General features: G+C 50.9%; 1 protein-coding gene across 1 annotated transcript; it reads left to right on the top strand.

Annotated features, from left to right (window-relative positions):
* On the top strand, nt 1-13,163 carry LOC105697379 (doublesex- and mab-3-related transcription factor A2). Its single transcript, XM_023434874.1, has 5 exons — nt 1-270; nt 2,856-3,264; nt 11,517-11,998; nt 12,275-12,554; nt 12,829-13,163. The coding sequence occupies exons 1-5, from the start codon at nt 1-3 to the stop codon at nt 13,161-13,163; spliced, it is 1,776 nt and encodes a 591-aa protein (XP_023290642.1).
* The last annotated feature ends 6,904 nt before the right edge of the window (nt 13,164-20,067 follow it).

Below are 20,067 nucleotides of genomic sequence, written 5' to 3'. Positions count from 1 at the left end.
ATGTCCCTGCCACGAGGCGTCGGCCTCGGGGTCGACGTGGGCCAGCTGATGCAGCACCAGCAACAGCAACAGCAGCACCACGTGCTGCCGGCGGCCTTCTTCTTGCGCGCCAGCGCCGAGCGCTATCAGAGGACGCCGAAGTGCGCGAGGTGCAGAAACCATGGCGTCGTCTCGGCCCTGAAGGGACACAAACGATATTGTCGGTGGAGAGATTGCGTCTGTGCCAAGTGCACCCTCATCGCGGAGAGACAACGCGTCATGGCTGCCCAGGTAAGTCCAGAAAGTACTGCGAGAGAACCCGAAATTAAAAAAATCAATTTAACCCTTGTACGGAAATCAGGTGATAAATATGTGGAATAGTGAAAATAGATTCCTATTTTTTCCCCCTGTTTCTGATTATTATGAATTTATTTCATAGAAAATAATAAGGGGGCGAAAATAAAAAGAGGGCGAAACAAACCCGTTCACCAGGGGGGCGAATTTGTTAAAACTTTATTAAACGCCGACTCATTGGACCTTGGAATGGAATTTGTTAATGGTAAACGAGGGTGGTACAAATCATTGTACAGGGAGGGGGCCAAAGGGCGGCTTTTTTCGAGTAAATCAAATCGGGCTGCACCGCACCCTGTCGGGTGGTGACAAACTATTCGTAATGAAAACTCGATGTGCTCGGTAGATTATTTCTGTTATTACAGGCCGTGGGACGGGCGATATTAATTAATGACACTTTTAAAATAACTATCGATGATCCCGTCGACCCGCTGGCAGGTTTACACACGGAGCGGTATACACCCTCGGGGATTTAAATATATCGGAGGTTTCGTTTAATCTTTCGAGGGGATTTTTCCCAGTTTGACGGGGAATTTTAAATCGAGCCTTTTTTCCGGCCCTCGATTATGCTCGCGTATATGCAACCCCGGAAACATTTAGGACACTGTTATGAGGGGTAGAACGAGAACCCACAAGAAGCCGGGAAAAACGTTAGTCTCGCGAGGGTTGCAGCTCTGAGAGCCCCAGAGAGGGTGGATCGTTTAAGCTCGTTTTACGGTGGCAACCCTTGGCACCCTCCTCGTGGATCGACTTAACTCGCGAGTAATTAATCAAACGTTCGGTATCGGTGCACCCTCATCCGGGGGCTTTTTCTCGTGTCCATGAGTCGAGGCCGTAGGTTGCGATCTCGAGCTCTCGCGGATGATTAAAAGGGAGAAAAAAAAATGTCAAACGCCCCCAACCCCCCGCTCCCTGGAATTCGTCATCGCGGATCATGGATTTGCCATGGCTATTAGGAATGCTTGGAAAAAAATTACGCGTTCAAGGTTTGGGACCTCCTGCTTGTATGAATATAATCCGGAATTTAGGATACCGATAATTTTGAGTTTCCTATTATTTTTTTTTGTTATGTCATGGTTTATTTTGTCTTTGCGATTAATGGGTTTGCCGATTCGGAGACATTATTTCGGGCTGTCGGGCACGTCGGATAACACGGTAACCGAATTATTGAAACGATGGGGAGGGATTTGGCCGGGCCGGAAGGCGCGTACAAGAACCCGAGTCCGACCCCTGGCTTCGGGGCAGAGCAAGAATGACACTTTTGTAATACATACCAACCCGACGCCTCGGAGGTCCCCTAGTCTCTAAAGGTGGCCGAGGGTGCCCGGGGGATGCTCGGCGTGTAAGATTTCCCCGTATATTACACGCCGATCGTCTAACGTTACAATGTGCATTCTCGTAATTCGACGCCACCCGAGATTAGAGATACCCCGACCCTCGTCGAGCCGTTGAGGGAACGCTTTTAACTAGTCGGGGCACTCTCTGCTAAACGGGAGCTCGACTAGAAAATAAGCAACCTTACCACGTCTTATTGCCTGCAATTAAATCGGAGAGATTAAATTATTCTTACCCTTACTTAGCTAGCGTTTCTCATATTTTGTCGAGTTACCAAAGAAATAATTTTAACTCGTCAGGGAATTTTCGACCAAACGGGGGCTCGAGGAGATAAGAACCAACGTTATAATTGGAGAATTGTCTTCGTCCCCTCAAAGTCTCCCGAAAGAAACGGCCATTTCTCCAATTTATCCGTAGAGTAGTTTAGATTAAAAAATCAAGGATGACCTTAACGATCGTTTCCTTGAGTCGTTTGTAAGCTCCTTGATAAAAAGGTAGGTCGGAAGGTCGAAATTTAATGTCCTCGCGCCATCGATATGTCAATATTTGGAGTGGGCCAACGTACAAGGCAGGACTCCGTGCAACGACAAAGGGGCTGTATAGGTCCTCGTAACACAATCTAGAATAATGCCGATTAACACCCGACGATTCTTAAGGTCGCCCTCGCGACCGCCCCGCGACTCAATGGCGGGGTCTAGGAGCGATTGTTCCTCGCGTTGTTCGCGCACGCGAACAACTCGCTGCCTCTTCTGGCTCCTCGACGAGAGCGAGTCCTTGGAGCACTTAACGACTTAACCGAAAGCTCGTGCCGGTCCTTCTTTGCACGAGGAGTCTCTCAAGGTGATGCGAGGCTCGCAGGAGCCCGGAAATCGGGCAAACCGAACAAAATGAGCGAAATGGAAAATGGGCCGTTCACTCCCCATCGACAAAATGCATCGTTTCCCGGAATGTCTTCCAGGCCTCGATCAGAAATTAATCGCAACGAAATCAATCGTCTCCACGGGATAATTCTTTTTAAGGGAGTTCATTAGCGGCTGCAGAATTGGCCCCTTTGCAGACCCGAGAGCTCCTGTCGCATCCTTGCCAAATATTTCATTATTCCGATATTATCGAACGGGCAGGAAAATCCTACAGCATTGTCTTCTCATCCAACCATTAGAGAAGGATTTGGATCTAATTTCGATTTTCAGGTCGCCTTGAGGAGGCAGCAAGCTCAGGAAGAGAGCGAGGCCCGAGAGCTGGGCCTGCAGCTGCAGTACAACAACGGCAGCTGCGCGACCGCTCCGGTACTGCCGTCCGCCGCAGCGGCGGGCACGCCGACCGGTAGCCCGCCGCCGCATGCGGCGAATCCAACGCATCCGGCCCACGGGGCCCATCCGACGCATCCGGCCCACGTCGCCGGACCCGGCGGACTGACGATCCCGGCCGCGGCCGCGGCCGCAGCCGCAGCCGCAGCCGCTGCGGCCCAGATCCAGACGCAACTGCACCAGCAGCCCGACTGCGGCCTGCTGCAGCGGATGCGCGTCCCTCAGGACGACTATCGGCAGCCGAAGATCGAGAAGTCCGAGCAAGGTCACAATTCCGCGTCCGGAAACGCAGGTACGGAACCCTCCTACTTCCCCTTAATTTTAAATCTGTCCCGAGGGAAAAATATCGAACCGAAGGCATATTTCTTTGGACGGTATCAAAGATATATCTTGTAAATTCAGAGAATAATTATCTCACTCGGTTAAGCTCGAATAAATTGGATGCAACATTTATCCGGAATTACGACTATTATTTCGAGTCAAATTCTGAGAATTGACGAAATATTTTTTTTGGTGCTATTCGAAGAAATATTTCTTTGGTTCAATGATATTTCTTATTTTTTCCTCAAGGGGTACACGACGTGTACTAGGTGTATAACGCGAGGAATAGAAAGGCGATAACAGTGGTCACTATTGAGCAAACACTTTTATCCTGGACAAAGTATATTAAATTGAAAAGCGACAACAGTGGCCACTGTCGAGGAAATGATTTTATCGTAAATAAAATACATAACCGAGCTCGATTCGGTTTGCAAGGAATCTCTCCTCTGCGGGGCAGGGACGAAAGGGTCGAGAATTAAGCCTCCACCGGCGAACGACTTCCATCGAGTGGCATAATAAGGGCTCGGCCATTATTTACTTAACCTTACATCCCTTCTCGATCGAAGGCACGTGTGTCACGCGTGCTTCTTACACGAGTACCCGCACGCGCGCAACGCTCTTCCAAGATGTACTCCATGTACCCGACTCTACGAGCAGGGCGTGTGCGCCGGCATTGTGTCGGTATTAAATCGGCTATCGGGCCCTTAAAAAACGTACAAGGCATCGCCATGTTGCTCCTATAAACTAACGTAAAGGTTTAACAATTCTTTGTCGAGGCTCCCCAGTGTTTAGCATTGTCGACGCCAAGTACCACGGTACCGGTCGTTGCGCGGTGCTTTTACGTCCAAGAAGTCGTACAAAATTTGCAACTGTCCCCAGAGTTTGAATTTCACTTCCGGTCTTTGCATTTCCGGTGTCGGTAGTTCGGTTGAGCCAACCATTGCATTGAATTTGCAAATAGTTTTTTCAGTGTATCTAAACTTTAGATACCCATAAGTTTCCCTCGTGAGGTTACGATATACATTAAATCGGAATTAAATCGGCATTAAATCCCAAAGGCCTTAAAGGGGTAACGATGGCCCCCGTTTGGGGGAAGGCTTTGTTCCGTTACCTTCGGCCACGGAAATTCTACTTGTTCCTCTTTCGACTCTCCTTTCAGGCTTTTCTCCATTCTCGCGGTGCGCTCGTTTGTGGGCATTCGCGAGTGTGCCCTTACGCGTTTTTTTCCAGGGCATACGAACATGCACAGACAGAAAGGTGCAAATACGGCGACCGATTACGAGCCTTTCCCTCGGCTCGGTATAACCAAGGAACAATCGGGGAAAAAATGTCTCCTCTTCTTTGGAGAATTTCCGCGGCACTTCCACCTTGAGGAGCCCGTTCAGGGCGGGCACAAAAGGCCGGGGCGGACTCGGAAATAAAGGGTTAAACCGGGCGAATCTCGAGATCCGAGTATCGTTAAAACTCGTAACGACGTCTACGAGTTGCCGATACGTCCGGAACTCCGAGGGGGGCTTTGCAGGCCGTGGTGAAAGAGCCTCGTGTCAAAGGCGACTCCTTTCGCTCCGAGTTTGACCTCTCGGGCTCAAAGTGTTCAAACGCCATTCCGGAGTGAAAAAGAGCCGCTAGATTTGACACTGCCACCGTGTGGAGGCGTATCGACCCTCTACTTCTTACGTGGGGGCGTTTTCGTCACATCCTGGGGTGAAGAATTAAAGAGCGGAGGTGAAATCGAGCACAAGAACGTTTTTTTTTAATTATTCATTCACAGGGATAACAGCAGGATAATTAACTGTCGATGCTAATCCTCTGAAATTCTGTATAAATTAACTCGGTGCGCTTGTCAACTTTTACGAGGGTGAAAATCGGAGTTCCTAGAGGTTCGTGGATCGTTTCGCGAGGATCTCGAGATACCCCTTGCAGTGATTTTCTTTCCGAGAAGACAAGGGTGGATAAGAACGCGGGCGCGTGTGTGGAAATTGGCCCGAGACAATCGACTCAAAGAGACGAGGGGGATGCAGCATCCCTTCCGATCTCCTCGAGACACAGTGCCTACAGTAGAGTATAGAGTGGAGCCAAGTCTTCGGTCGAGAAGTTTAGCAGTAATTGAATTTCTCGGGCCAGTGCTTCCGACCGCGCGGGATGGTTCTCCGGTTCTCTGGTTCTCTGGTTCTCTGGTTGGCTGGCTGGTCGGTGTTCCGTAAGTCGGAGCTCGGAGATGGTGGAGGTGAGTCAGGCCATCTATACGCAGACCTCGGGATGGGTCTCCCAGAAGCTGTTCCGCAGAAATTCATTGTATATCCACCTAATTCATAATCCACCCAATTCATGGATACGGTGAGTCGGGTGGAGGGGTACCTTCTTATCTAGAAAAAGAGGTTGGAGGAGGTCTTCGTCTTCGATCCTGGCTATCGTTATCTTATGTAGATATCTTGAGGCCGTAGCTATACAAACGCCAAGTTACGCCTTCTCGTTCTCGCTTCAAGTGGCCAAGAAACTTTCTGCCACCGCCGTTCACTTCCGCTCCGACTTCCGGCCCTGCAGAGGACACCAGGAAATTATTTCACTCGGAGATATTTCTCTCGAGGTGGAGGCGCCGCGAAGTCTATGTATACTTACAGAGGCGATACTCGATCAATCGAGATGCGCGGAATTAATTGCCGGCTCGCGTTCAATTTTACGGCTTTCCTCCTCTATGCGCGATCGGGACGCGAAAGTTACTTCGGGCACGACCGGAGGAAAGAAAGCCCGATAAGGGACGGCAATCTCGAATTCGGGATAACAGGAAGCCGGAGAATAAAACTGTGCGGGAAAGGCTTCGTAAGGCTACTTCGGTCCCGATCGGAGGAGCGCCGGGTTTCTTCGGAGCCTTTTTTAATTAAACCCGGTCGCGGAGTACGCCGACATTTAATATCGCGAAAGTATAGGTATACTCGATATTATATATCCGGAGCATCTCGCCTCGCGGAATCGCGGAGGACGGATCAATAGCGCGCCGAAGAAAATTCCGCCATCGCGGAAAAAGTCAAGTCCACCTTGGAACGGGCGAGATACAATTCGCGGCGCCTCCATTCATTTTTCTCCTTATCTTTCAACCATCCTAGGAGAAGAAAAAATAATGATAGTTTATCCAGGAATCCTGAAAAATGGAGTTACAATTTTCAAACCCCGCTTACTCTCCACCCCCATTCAAGTGGTCACTTAAAAATCTTTAACGTGCATTCTCCGTCCTTAGTCTGAATTTGTGGCGGTCAAATTAATTTGAAATTCTTAATCTCGCGGAAAATATGAAAAACACTCGGTGAGAAGGGAAAGAGATAATCGAGGTATCCCATGGGGTGAGCGTTCTCACCTGGGGTGAGAAGTGACAAAATCCGCCGCTCACCCTCCGCTTCTTCCCGGGAAAGGAGTCGAGTCCCCGCGGCGGTTTCCCGCGGGGTGGAAAAAAAAAAAGCGCCTCGACCGGGCTTGCCATCGGCTGCCGCCCTAAACCACCCGTTTACGAGGCATAAACGGCGAAACAAAAGCCGGCTGGGCGCGAAACAATTAAAAACGTTTCGCTCGATCGCTCGGGCCGCCCTCCGGCCTCGCCCCCGTGGCGCCACCTACGCGCCGCGCCGACGAACTACCAGCGCGCGGCGGCCGCGCCGCCACTCGAGCCGGCTCACTCTCTCGCCCGGCGATAACAAAACACCCCCGCGAGGGTGAAAACAAAAGCGAATCGCGATGATTTAATGACTGATCGCGGCCCGCGGCTGCGGTGCGCCGCGCGCGGGTTTTCCGCGCGCCATTGGCGCCGGCCCGGCCCATTGGCGGCGGCCTTGCGGAAAAAAAAAAAAGCGCGCCCCTGCATTTCGGATCCGGGAAGGGGGCGTCTCTCTTCCTCGTTATTCCATGGCCGCCGATCTTGCCCCATTTTGCGCGCGTATCGATACGAAATAATGAGAGTCTTTTGTGGCCGGCCGGGGCGAGCTTTCTTCCCGGATTATCGCGCTCGCGGGCCTCCCAAAGGGCGCCGCGATTTCCCTCGCCCGGTCATTAGTTAGGGGAGTTAGTTGCGCGGATCTCCGCCATCTTGGGAAACCGCGAGAACGCTCGACGCGACTATATAAGTGGAAATCGAAGAGTATGGTCAGCCGCTGTGATTCAGGGCGCACTAAACACGTTCTTATTCCACCGCGGACGGAAAGTTGGACTTGCAGGAGGTAATATATATCTTTGCGACTTAAGCTATCCAAATGACGAGACTGACCACGTCGAGGGACTATGCCAAGCTACCCCGGTTATGATTTTCCTTTATTTCTTCCGGGCGATTATCTCGAGAAATCTCTTAGCTTCGAGCTCGGGCGAATCTCAGAGGGGAGGGCGACGAAACTCGAGGGCCGAAAGAGACGCGAGCGTTCGGTTATTTTACGGTCGCGGGACAATAGGCGATAATAATTCATAGCTCTCGGGCGGCGAGGGCCCTCGTTCGCGAGGAACCATAACCGGGGCCATAACCCACAAGGCGAGGCCAACAGTAGCGCCTCGCTCGATAATTCATCCCGCGGGAATCTGGACGTTCCATCGGTCGCGTATCCCGGAGGAGCCCCTCCGAAAGTTTTAACTTTTCAGCCCTTTGCTAGGGGATTTACCCCGAGCCTCGACACGTGACCCGTCGAACTCCCTAGCAGCCGAGGGAGAAACCTAATTGCCGGCTCGACGAGAGCACGACGCGTTACCCTAATATTCCTGACCCGATGAGAAGCCGAACCACTCCTGCACTCGTTTCCACGCTCCTCCGATAATTGAAGCCGCCAGGCGATCGAAATCATTCGCGCAATTTCTCCGGAACACGCCACGGAGACACTTTTACTCATTAACGAGTCGCGCCACCGGATTAATTAATGGCCGAACTCTGGCGGGAATCCGCGATGGTAATCGGGCTCCCCACCTCCGCGGAAGCCTTCTCGAGAAGGAATGGGTACCCAGAAATATTTTCTTATTAAAATATAATCCTCCCCTTGGATAATCGCAAGATTCACCCCTTGAGCTGACCTTACAATTTCATTCCAGAATCCTGGCGATTTGGTATACCTTAGTGCCTCTCTCTCCCTCTCTCGGCACGAGTTAGTGGGCTTAGGCTAAGCATCTAAACCTAATTTATAGGGATGTTTCGTGTCCTCCACAGTTGCCCTGCAGGCTGTGTCCTATTGCTCCTATTCTCTATTATGCACCGCCGACGTAGGCCGGAAGCCCGATATCTATATGCCATTCTAAATTATTCCGCATTGTCCTCGGTTGATTCCATTGTCCGCGTCTGTCTCCACCGTGCCGAGATACGCCGCGGGTTGTAGGTTGTAGGGCGGACCTACAACGACAACGCGACCTATGCGTACGTACACGCGTGCACGCACGTTTTCTCGCGTAAATCTACACGCGTCTCGGATCCCTGGGCACGCATACACCTTGGAACGCGTTCCGATGCCTCTGACGTTAACGACAATAAATTTATTTTCAATTTCACGATTTCAGAATCTCGAGATTCGCAATACGAGTTCGCAGTACTTAAGGGGATACGAAAGTGCCGTCCGATGCGCCTAATCGCTTGAAACTTTACCTCCCGAATATCGAGGCCCTTAAAAATGATCCTACACCCATGAAATTTAATTTTTTTAATAATAAAAAAAAAATTTAGAAAACTGCGGGTCAAGAAATATAAAAAATGTATAAACGTCTTTCTATTTCCTCGCGATGCACTTTTAGATTATCTGGAGAATTTCGATAAGGGGTGCAACGTTGCAACTATTCGGGGGGGGGTCTTTTCAGAGTACGTGGATAATGCGTGAGGGTTGGAAAGGGTCCATACATTTAACGCGGCGCAATGAAGTCCGGATAGACATTAAGGTCGGTTATTAAAGTGTCGTTGCCGTCATGGCAAACCCCATCCCCGTCGGCAACCTTCGACCTTCCACCCTCGACTCTTTCTTGCGGGGGTGTTCGCGGGCATTCGTGGCCCAACTTCCAGGGGATGAGGGGGCATTCCTGGCGAGCCTCCGCGGCACTTATCTGGAAGCGAAAAACGCAATACAGTAATATTACGGAACGGGGAGCTATTAGTGGGTACTTTACATCCCATCGGTGTAATGTACTCCGGGGTATCGCCGCCCCTTTCTGGCGACAATGCGCGTAACGACATCCTAGGGCCATGTGTCGCTCTTGAAATAAGACTCTCCGCTTCTTCGGGGTACCTTGAACCCTGAGAAGGGTGCGGAAGAATTTGGCGCAATTTCTCCCGAGGAGATACCACCTCGTCGGGGTGCATGGGTGAAGACTCGCGTTCTTACGTGGTAGTTTCATTTCTTTCTCGGGGAGTGACGAAAAGAACTTACTCCAGCGCGTTTGCTCGTGACTAAATCCTGGAAAGATAAGCGCGAGGTCGTTTGAAAATCCTTCCAAAAAATTCTAAATGAAATTTAAAGAAAATTTATTCCGATCTCGCGCTCAGCCGTCGAGATTCACCCAGGGGTGGTGTACGAGTCTAAATCTGATTCCCCGATAAAAATCTGATCCTCCAACGCGATCGCCTGTTATCAAGCCCCGAAGGACAGGGCACGGTCGGGTGAATGGTACTTCTCCAAGGGCGTTTAACTTCCCCGGGGGTGGTGTATGTATCGTTAAGGGAGTCGACTCGACGGCCGGCGAGGCCGAGCCCCGCAGCGGGAGTGGATTGAAAGCTGGCATTGAAACTGACCGCAGTCGCATTCAAGCTTTCGAGGATCCGATGCTCGACTCGCCGCGGAGTCCGAAAGGAGGGGGTTCTCATCCGGGGGGGTCGTCGCAGCGGACGGAGCCTCCCAGGAGGCTGAGCCCCTGCGAGTCGAGCGGTGCCGAGCCTCGCAGCGCTCGAGAGCCTCTGCGCCCCACTCAAGTTATCGAGGTTGTTAGAAATAATTGCGAAAACCCGGCTCGTACGGGGAGAGAGAGAGAGGGCTGGGTGGCGCCCCCCGCGATGTAAAACAGGCCCTCGATACGATCGATCGATGGGAACGCGCTCTCGATTCGATACGCCGCGCCGTGTAAATGGCGCCCGAAGAAACGGGAGGGCGCGCGTTAGGTTAGGACGCCCCATCGACGGGGAGGTTGGCGCGCTTAATCGAAGGCGTACACGCGTTAAGTGGACTCGCTGACCGCTCGTTAAAAAGTTTAACCGGCCGTTTTGTGCCGCGGAGAATGGAGCCGCGAAATGTAGCTAGGGCGCCTTCGTCCCGGTGGAGGGTTTCTTAAGGGCCGAGGCCTAACGGCGCAGCGACCGGGGTGGTCGCCCCTGCTCCTCTTGGTGGCCACTGTTGCGGCCACTCCGCGGCGTAATTGGGGATGATGCGGTTCTAGGGGATAGATATTATTATATCCACCCCGGGGTTACATCCCCGAGGGGAGAGGAAATTTCCCGCTTCTCGTTTCGGTCTCGATCGCAGGGGATGCAAATCCTTCAGAGTCGGTTAAGACCTTCACGGATACCACGTGTAACTGTCACGCGATACGCTGCCCTCGACTGACTTTAGTTTCGAGCGGGAGAATTAGATTATAAAAAAAAAAATGTATGTTGGCATCCGATATTCGGAAATTGCCAAGGTTTTGATATGTCGCAAAGTATCTCTTAAGGTCTTTACTCGCTCCTGTCCGAACGGCACTCGACTCGCACTACTTGCGAGAGGGCGTCTTGAGAGCGCAGGGAGTAACTTAACTCGGAGGGCCGCGACCTCGTTAGGAGGGCGCGGCCGGGCGGAACCGCGTGAAATGTTGCTCCGCTTGCGAGGTACGCCGGAAATTAAAATCCAGGAAAGCCCCGAGAAATTACGAGGATTTACGAGAAATTGGATACTTGGCTCTCGGCGGCTCAAGCACCCGCTCACGCGGCGCTCGCGTCGACGAACTTGCTTTCCCTTGTTTTCTCTTTTCTTTCCGCTTTGGCATTCACCTGGCTGCGGCTCCGCTCCGCGCGTTTCCCGCGCGCGGTCTCGGGAGAGACCTGTAAAAATCGTCGAATCGTTAGCGCTCGCGTCGTCGAGTTTACCGAGAAAGTTCACGCGGGGAAGAAGTTACCGCCTGCAAGTTAATAACTCCCATCGCCGCGTTCCACCATATTTTTAAAACGCACAATTTCGGTTTCCGTCGGTTGTCACAATTTCGAGACTCCCCGTCACCTAGGACCTCTCTCACGCGAGTTCGTCTCCGTTGCAGGCACGAAGCGAGCCAGGATCTCGGTGGAGAGCGGCAACGAGGACGAGCGGGACTCGGACTCCGACCTGGGGGCGGGTAAGGCGCGGCACGCGTTCTCGCTTGGTTCCCGGTCCCGATCCCGGTCCCGATCCCGGTCCCGATCCCGGTCCCGCTCGCGGTCCTACTCCAGGTCGCGCTCCCCGTCGCGGTCTCGCTCGCGGTCGGACTCACGGGCGCGCGTGGTTGCTCCTCCAGGCCCCGGCGGGGACCGAGCGGACCGCCCCGGTCGGAACGACTCGGAGGAGGGCAGCGCCGAGCCCGGCTCGCCCAGTCCGACGCACACGCCGCCGCTCACGCCCGCCCTGACGCCGCAGCGCGCCGACACCCCCGCCCCGGAGAACCTCAGCATCCGGAAGGCCGGCACCCCGCCGCAGGCCCAGACGGCCCTGCAGGCCGTCGACCTGGTACAGCCCAGGCATAGCCCGCCGGCGCCCTCTCTGGCCGTAAGTCTCGCACCGACTCTTTTCGCTTTGGCACTTCGACCGAGATGCTCCGATTTCTTCGCACCCCTTTTTGTCACTTTAGTCTCGACTGAATTCTTATCGACTCGGTTGTTTCTTTTGTTTTCTATCATATTTTTATTACTCCCGGGTCCATTTGCAAGGTGGAATTTCCATTCCGGGGTAAATGATTTCCGTTGTATGTCGCATGGAAAATCGCGGTGTGATCAGTCCCATGGCGAAAAGAGACGGGGGACCGACTTCGTGATTTTTTTTCAGGCCGCTGCGGCCCATTTTTCCCCCTACGCGCCCCTTTACGGGCCTGCCGCGAGTTCGCTCTACTGCTCGCCTAGCCTCTATCAGCACCACCACCATCTGCCCGAGCCCAGGGAGATCCAGATGCAGATGCAGATGCAGATGCAGAACATTCAGCAGCCCTGCGGCCTGCAGGTCCAGCAGCAGCAGCAGCAGCAGCAGCGTTCCCCGGTCGACGTCTTGCTCAGGGTCTTCCCGGGTCGGCGCAGGGCGGACGTCGAAGCTCTCCTGCACAGGTGCAAGGGTGAGTCTTCGAGATCTTGAAGCCATTCTTAACCCTTTTATCTCCGATACGCGAAATATCTCGTGGAGAACGTTAAGAAGGTTAGAGTTATCTCGTGAAAAATGTCAGGCATCCAGTATTACGTCACGAAATATCTCCTACTAAGTGACCCGAAGCAGGGTCTTAATCAGCCGATGAAAGCCAGCGTCCTAATCAGTCGATAAGAGCCAGCTATCTCCCCAGCTGACGAGCGCCAGCTATCAAACCCACCGGAGAATCGTCTTCCTTCCCCTAGGTGACGTCGTCTCGGCGATGGAAGTCCTGGTCTGCGAGGACAGCTTGCAGCCGAAATCCGCGTTCTCTCCGCTGGCCGGCGCCCTGGCGACGGCGGCGGCCGCGTCTGCGGCTTCCGCATCCGTTTCCGCCACGGCCGCGTACGCCTCCAGAGCCGGGTATTGCGGACCTAGTCCCCCGACCAGACACAGGTTCCTGGCTGCCCCCTACACCGGGACAGGATACCTGCCCACCGTCATCAGGCCCCCCAATCAGGCCCTCCATCCCAACGGCACCGACGCATACCGGGAGACCAGTCCCGACGACGCCAGCGACAAAACCAGCTACTCCGAGTGACCAGTCTATCCGATCCCGGAAGCTTGGTCTTACCTGTAGCCGACTAAACCGAACCGCACTGCGGAGACTTCGATGCCGCCACCTTGCGTAAGAAAGATGCCGCGCTGAGCGAATAGTCGAGGGTACGGATTCAATTTTTGTTATGGTAGCGAGCGGTTTAATTTCAACTTTTTTTTTGTCTTTTAGAGAGAATTGAACTTCTCGGAAGGGAGGAAATTCCGCAAAGTTCCTGGGAATTACGTGGGCTAAATAACGAGGGCGGATAAAAAATGTCGGTTTGATTTGGGGATTGATTGGATTAGAAAATCGGCCGGCGAGAAACGGCGAGGGTCGCCGCTCCGGAATTGGGGGACGAGTTACAATATTTAATGCGGAACTGTACGAAACGGGGTAAAAATTATTACACGCCTGTTAATTTACAGCGCATAGCAATTTCCAAAAGCCCCGCGGACACCTGTTGCACGTGGAGATTTTTCAGCTGTGAAAAACGTGATTTTTCGAGAGAAACAGAGAGGACGAAAGAGAAAAGGGGGAGAGGGTAAAAGCGTGAGTACATGTGTTACATGTATAGACGTAATCGCGAGATAACCCGACTAGAAATAGCCCGGAAATAATTAAAGGACGTCCAGAAATTTCTGGAAGAATTTCAAGATAACGAAAATCGTTATTTTCGACGTTATCGTTCCTTTCGTTCGGTTACATTTCTTTACTAATTTCTGAGATACTCGAGAGCGTTATCGACACTGACGAAAGAATTTTTTATTCCCAGGTTACCGATTCGGTTTACCAATTAATTTCTTACGGTGCCATATCGGGGGCGTTATAAACCATGTAAAAGCATTTTGTTTAAATTCATCGAGCCGTTCCCTAGCGAGGGTGATGTCCTTTCAGGTTTTAAGATAATCCCGTAAGGGAAACACGTGGGGACATTTTTGCAAGGCGATTGCCTGGATGCGAAGACTTAAATGATATACTCGTATATGTGTAGATACGTAATCATCGGACGTTCCGTGACGAGAGAGTAGCCCGTATATCTAGGTAGGACTAAGTATCGTTTAACCAATTAAAAACTAGCTATAAATAAAGGAGATGTACATAAACGATCGCTAGTTCGAACCCCGTTAATCAAATTTTATCGACGGGCCGGGTCGGGCGAACGCGAAACAAACTCGCCGGTCCCTTCGTAAATATCTACCGAACGGCTCGCATATACATACTATACATACGTATACGCGCATATACTATATGTTATACATAATTCGTGTACAATGCCTGTAATATGTTAGGGAATCGCTGAGATTTATTGGTATTACGTCAAGAAGCTCAGATAGTTACCATTGTGCTGCACGATGTATAGATCGAACCCTCAATAAACGACATATTGATATTCGATACGATAGCCGGGGCGCCATAATTGCTCCCAATTAATCTTCCAGAAGAGTAATCACATTTTTTTCCCTATCAGGAATCCAAAACCGATGCGTTCCGAAAATACGGTCTCGCCGTTAAAATGGCGGATCTATACGAAGCCATGAAATGGATCCGCGGTCAACGTTAGGTTGATACGTAAGGGATCATTCTACAAATCTAAAACGTCAAAATATTCCTCCAAACTGGGGTCACCGAATCATTTTCTTCCTTAGGCCCTCCATAATTACGGGTTACAGTTTCAAATGATTTGGCTCACTCGATTATGAGAAAGGTTTCATAAATATTTTGACGTTTCGGTATGTATCTATATATCACGCTTTCGTATCACCTTGAAAAAATAGAAAAACTCGGAATAAATCGGCAAGAAAGGCGGGCAAGCTTCCGGATATCGAAAGAGTATTTCCGGGCGTGGGGGGCGAGCCCGGAAGAACAATGCCGTGCACGCGGCGGCGGAGACGCCTGCGAGCGTACACCCAGGCGGCCTCGGTGTAAGTACACAATACCCGGATATTATTTACGAGCCGGCTGCTCGGGCTGCAATATATCGGCACCCCGTAGCGTTCTCTTGGCTACTGGTTGCCATTATATACCGGGCACCGCTGAAAGCCTGTACCTGCCTACCGCCGAATCGGGCCCGGCTTACGAGGGTGCCGATTGTTCCGCGTAATTTGTAGCTCGCCGGGGTGCGGTGACTCGTCGTCGCTCCGCATCCGACCAGGAATTTTGAGCCCCGTTTGATTGGTAAGGGTCTCCCGCATTCCATTAGGTTCATTTAGTGTGACACCTCGCGCACCCTCCCCGAGGAAAGTAATATCGCGATTCCTGCGGATATATTGGACCTCGGGGATTGAAATTACTTATTGCAACCGGGGCCCGGAATCCGGCGCTGATCCTGTCTCAATGGCTGGATACCTCTCTAATGGGATGGAGGAACGACCGCGAACCATTTGTAATTGAGAAATCGTCAATTGAACTCGGAGGAATTGCGTTCTAATTATACTCAGATATGTCGATGGACCGAGAAGAAAATGTCATCGAGCGAAAGAAATATTTCGATAATTCATTCACTCCACCTGGAATAAATTGGACGCAACGTCATTAGAGCTCGTTTCGTTGAATCGATGAAAAATTTTTCTTTTCAGGGTACGATTTACAAACGAAACTGCGTCCGACTAGGAGATGTCGTGGATCGTGGATTTTCTTTTCCCGGAGTCTCCCGGGTCGTCGGGTACCCTCGATGCATGCCGCGGAGATGCTTATGAATATTTGAACGGCAAAGACGGAGTGTTTGCCCGGAGTCGGCAACACTTTATCCCCGCCGGAGGTAAAAGGAGCCAGAAGTTCAGCCGAGGACCCGCGTTTACATGTGCGCGTCCGTACACCCTGGGGTACAGGTGGATCCGTAAAGTTACAGGTAGGCTGGCAAACGGTTCCCATACGTTATGGTAGAGGAGATGCAAATATTGGGACGAGTTAAAAATTTTAAAAGGTTTCCCTCGGGCTTTTCAATACACCTCGACGACCTGCCGGCACACGGGAACGAAACCGTCTACTTAAAATCGAAGACTACCTGACATCGACTAGCTGTTCCCTTGATTTTAACACCGACGTTCAATTTTCTACTCGAAAGAGACGCGATACAATTTTTCATATTTTAACAACGCGAACTTTCCTTTCGAGGGGGTCAGATCGGGTGGAAAGAAAAAATCCAGTTTCACCTCGCAGCCTTAATTCATTAAGTCTTCGAGCCCGCCTCCTCCGGGGAAACAATTCGGGAGAGAGAAAAAGGTCGCGCGAACGCGCAAATCGGGCGAGCAATTAGGTATTCCTGTACCGAGGGCCGCACAATGAAGGCCGGTCCTTGGCGCGACGGGCTCGAAATTCGCAAGGACGAGAAAGACTCTCGATGGCAGCCGGGGTCGGAGCTCCGGATCGGGCCCGGGGTTGAAACGGAAATGCCATTGACGCAATGTCAAAGTAATTAATGGAATACGCTCGCGCGACGGGCTGAATTCGATATCGGCGTCCTTGTCCCCCGAGCCCCTCGGTGGGGGAGCGACGGAGAAGGAGGGACGGCGGGGGCGAGAAGGGGCAGAAGGGGCGCCGGTGAGAATATTATCATGGATTTAATTAATATTTCATTTGTATGCTATTTCTCGCCTCCGCGAGCCCCTGTTCCATCTCGCGTCCTCTATAGCCGACTGTACAAGTGTACACGCAGACGCAACCGTAATGCCTATCTCCACGTACACCTCGAAAGGCGGGACAGTAGACTGCAGAGAAAGAGGAGGATAAAGGGGAAAGAGATGGGACACGCAGACGCGGAATTCAGCCTCCGATGTGCACGGATACAACCGACCACCATTGTGCATCTCTGGACCTAGACGCGTCCATTGGGTGTTCCGGGATTTTTCGGCCAGAGCTCAGAAAAATGGACCACGTCGTCCTGCCATATCCCAAGTCCCTTTAAACCCCTTTGGACGCATCCAAGAACGTGGATGACGACTCGATCCATTGTCGTCGGTTTTAAATTAAATTCTGCAAAACTTTGACAAAATAAATGTGAAACTTCTTAGGGCACGTTACAAGGAAGATATTTCGCGGAAGAATAATTCATGGTATATAATAGAAGTCTCACTTTTAAAGCGTCGGATATGTACAGATGTTCCTTGTCGCGGATTAGATCTAAGGACTATGTCAATGCGATATTCTATTCTGTTATAGATTTAGGTATGAAGTGTATGGACCGAGTTTGAACCGAAACTCCTAGGACACCGTGTGCACGTGGAGGCGAGCCGTGGCTAGAGAACGGGAGAGAAGAAGACGGCGCTACGGGCGGAGCAAGGGTGCGAGAGAGAAGAGAGCTGCCGCGGACAGGGAGCCGGGCCGAGAGCTGTCCTGTATTTCAATTTAGCGCGTCCATTGTTGGATACTAATATTATTCAGTTCGGAATTGTTTCGCGACGACCCTCGTGCCCGGGGTGACACTCCCTCTTGGCGCCACTGTTCGCTATCCGGTGCCAACGCGGGTTCACCTATCGAACTCGATTTCGGCTCGTACCATTTCATCCACCCATGCGAACATATATGTACACCGGCGGTCATGAACGGCTTCCTCGTCTACATGGCGTAGCCTAGTGGTGTTAACGTAAACGTAACGTGAAAAACGAGCTCGAAAACTTATGTACTTACGGTACCTGATGTATAATAAACTGTAAAATAATTAATGTAATAAAGCAACTTATCGAACGATAACAATGAGTACGTTTAATTAAACGAGTACGAAACTCGGTGCCACCTCCGCGATTGTCCTATTATCCTGTTACAAGTGAGAAATTTCGACCCCTAAAATTTTTGCCCGGGAAAAACTCCGTGCCACCTCCTCGGTTATCCTATGTTCCTGTTAGAAATCGGAAATTTCAACCCCTAAAATTTTTGCTCTAAAATTTTTGCCCGGGAAAAACTCCGTGCCACCTCCTCGGTTATCCTATGTTCCTGTTAGAAATCGGAAATTTCAACCCCTAAAATTTTTGCCCAGGAGAATTCCATGCCACCTCCTCGGTTATCCTATGTTCCTGTTAGAAATCGGAAATTTCAACCCCTAAAATTTTTGCTCGGGAGAAATACTGTGCCACCTCCTCGGTTATCCTATGTTCCTGTTACAAGTGGGAAATTTCGACCCCTAAAATTGTTGCCCGGGAGAAACTCCGAGCCACCTCCTCAGTTATCCTATGATCCTGTTAGAAATCGCCAGAGGTGGAATAGGAACATAGGATAACCGAGGAGGTGGCATGGTGTTTCTCCCGAGCAAAAATTTTAGGGGTCGAAATTTCCGATTTGTAACAGGATCATAGGACAATCGAGGAGGTGGCACGGAGTTTCCCCCGAGCAAAAATTTTAGGGGTCGAAATTTCCGATTTCTAACAGGATCATAGGACAACCGAGGAGGTGGCACGGAGTTTCTCCCGAGCAAAAATTTTAGGGGTCGAAATTTCCGATTTCTAACAGGATCATAGGACAACCGAGGAGGTGGCACCGAATTTCGTGCCTTAGATCTACGAGCGATTTTCAAGGATCAGGAATAGGCGATTAGAGGGTTCGCTGGACATGTTCGTCTAATTAAACGTACTCATTGTTATTGTTTAATAAGTTGCTTTATTACATTAATTATTTTACAGTTTATTATACCTCAGGTACCGCAAGTACATACATTTTTAAGCACGTTGAAAGAATATTAACAAATTATCCAGTCTTGTCGTCGGCTCCTTCTCTCGTTTCTTCAGGTTGAGACCTCGTAGAGTATCCGGCGATCACCTGGTTGCTCGATGTAAAATCCTAGATAAGGTTTCCCTCTGCTACTCTCTGATACCCTATGTACTGAAAACATTTTTGAATTTTTAATTAGCGCGCAGTAATGGCAGTAATTAATTTTTAATTATCAGTCGCTTGCATTATGTACGTGATATTGGGTAATATATACGCGTCACCGCTTAGATTAGGTAATCGGGGGATGTACGGGAAATTCTCGCGACAATTCGCTTATGGATACACCTTGGCAGGTGCATGGATATACATATATACACATACCTGAAGTAGGTAAGAAGACGACCTACTCGAAATTGGTGTCGCTTTTCGGTAGGTCAGTGTTTGCTCATCCATTAACGCTACAATAACAGCTCCTTTCCTCCATCTTCAAAGTGATCGAGGATCGGTTGAGTGCGTATGTCTTCGAGGTTCTCCACCGATCGACGCCTCACCTCGACCACGTCCTCGCAAGACGACAGCCTTTAGGTGGTCTCTAACCTCTCCTCTGGATACACGTAACAGTCCCGAAGATCGCATCGATGTTGACCTTATTCCCGTTTAAATATGGCCGCTCCTCCCCTCGCCTCGTTGACCTCCACCCGCGCCCTGGAGCACCTCTTCCGAGAGCTGGAGGATCCGAAGAGAAGATGGTTAAACAAATATCGAACCATGTACCCAGGCGGATATCAATATGCAGAATCTCGGACGCTTGCACACGACTTGCGTAACCCAACGGCCACGAGCGAAACCTCGGGATGTAGGAAAAAGACAAACAAGGGCGCTCCCTGACTTATAATTTTGATTTACCTGCCGCGACATCGCAACTACTTTTCGCCTCCACGAGTCGGACGGCAAAGCGTGTCGATGCCTCTTGAAAAATTTTAAATTACCTCCAGAAACAGGATTTAAGGTAAATGAAAAAAAAAAAATAACACCCGCAACATCGGTAATCTCATCCGAATCCCTTAAAGAAAATCGAGGGCCGACAACAGAGGAGGTCCCGATTTCCCAACCTCCTCGACATTTCCCACCTTCCAGGGGATGGAGAGTGGAATTCTCGCTTGCAATATATCCCTCTTCCTGGACGCAGCCTCGCATACAGCCGCAGGTCCTACGCGGGCCAAAGTTCGTATATAGGTGGGCGCGAAGAAGCCACGTCATTTCGGAT

The sequence above is a fragment of the Orussus abietinus genome, unplaced genomic scaffold (assembly GCF_000612105.2).
Source record: "Orussus abietinus isolate OABI.00-Male unplaced genomic scaffold, Oabi_2.0 scaffold92, whole genome shotgun sequence".
Taxonomy (NCBI): Eukaryota; Metazoa; Arthropoda; class Insecta; order Hymenoptera; family Orussidae; genus Orussus; species Orussus abietinus.
This window is presented reverse-complemented; position numbering and strand designations above follow the sequence as displayed.

What these genes read in the sequence shown, in the direction of transcription:
- LOC105697379 (XM_023434874.1), top strand. Translation starts at nt 1, where the DNA reads ATGTCCCTGCCACGAGGCGTCGGCCTCGGGGTCGACGTGGGCCAGCTG. An exon ending in TTCCGCGTCCGGAAACGCAG is followed by an intron (nt 3,265 to 11,516) that starts GTACGGAACCCT and finishes TCTCCGTTGCAG; the next exon opens with GCACGAAGCGAGCCAGGATC. An exon ending in CGCCGGCGCCCTCTCTGGCC is followed by an intron (nt 11,999 to 12,274) that starts GTAAGTCTCGCA and finishes ATTTTTTTTCAG; the next exon opens with GCCGCTGCGGCCCATTTTTC.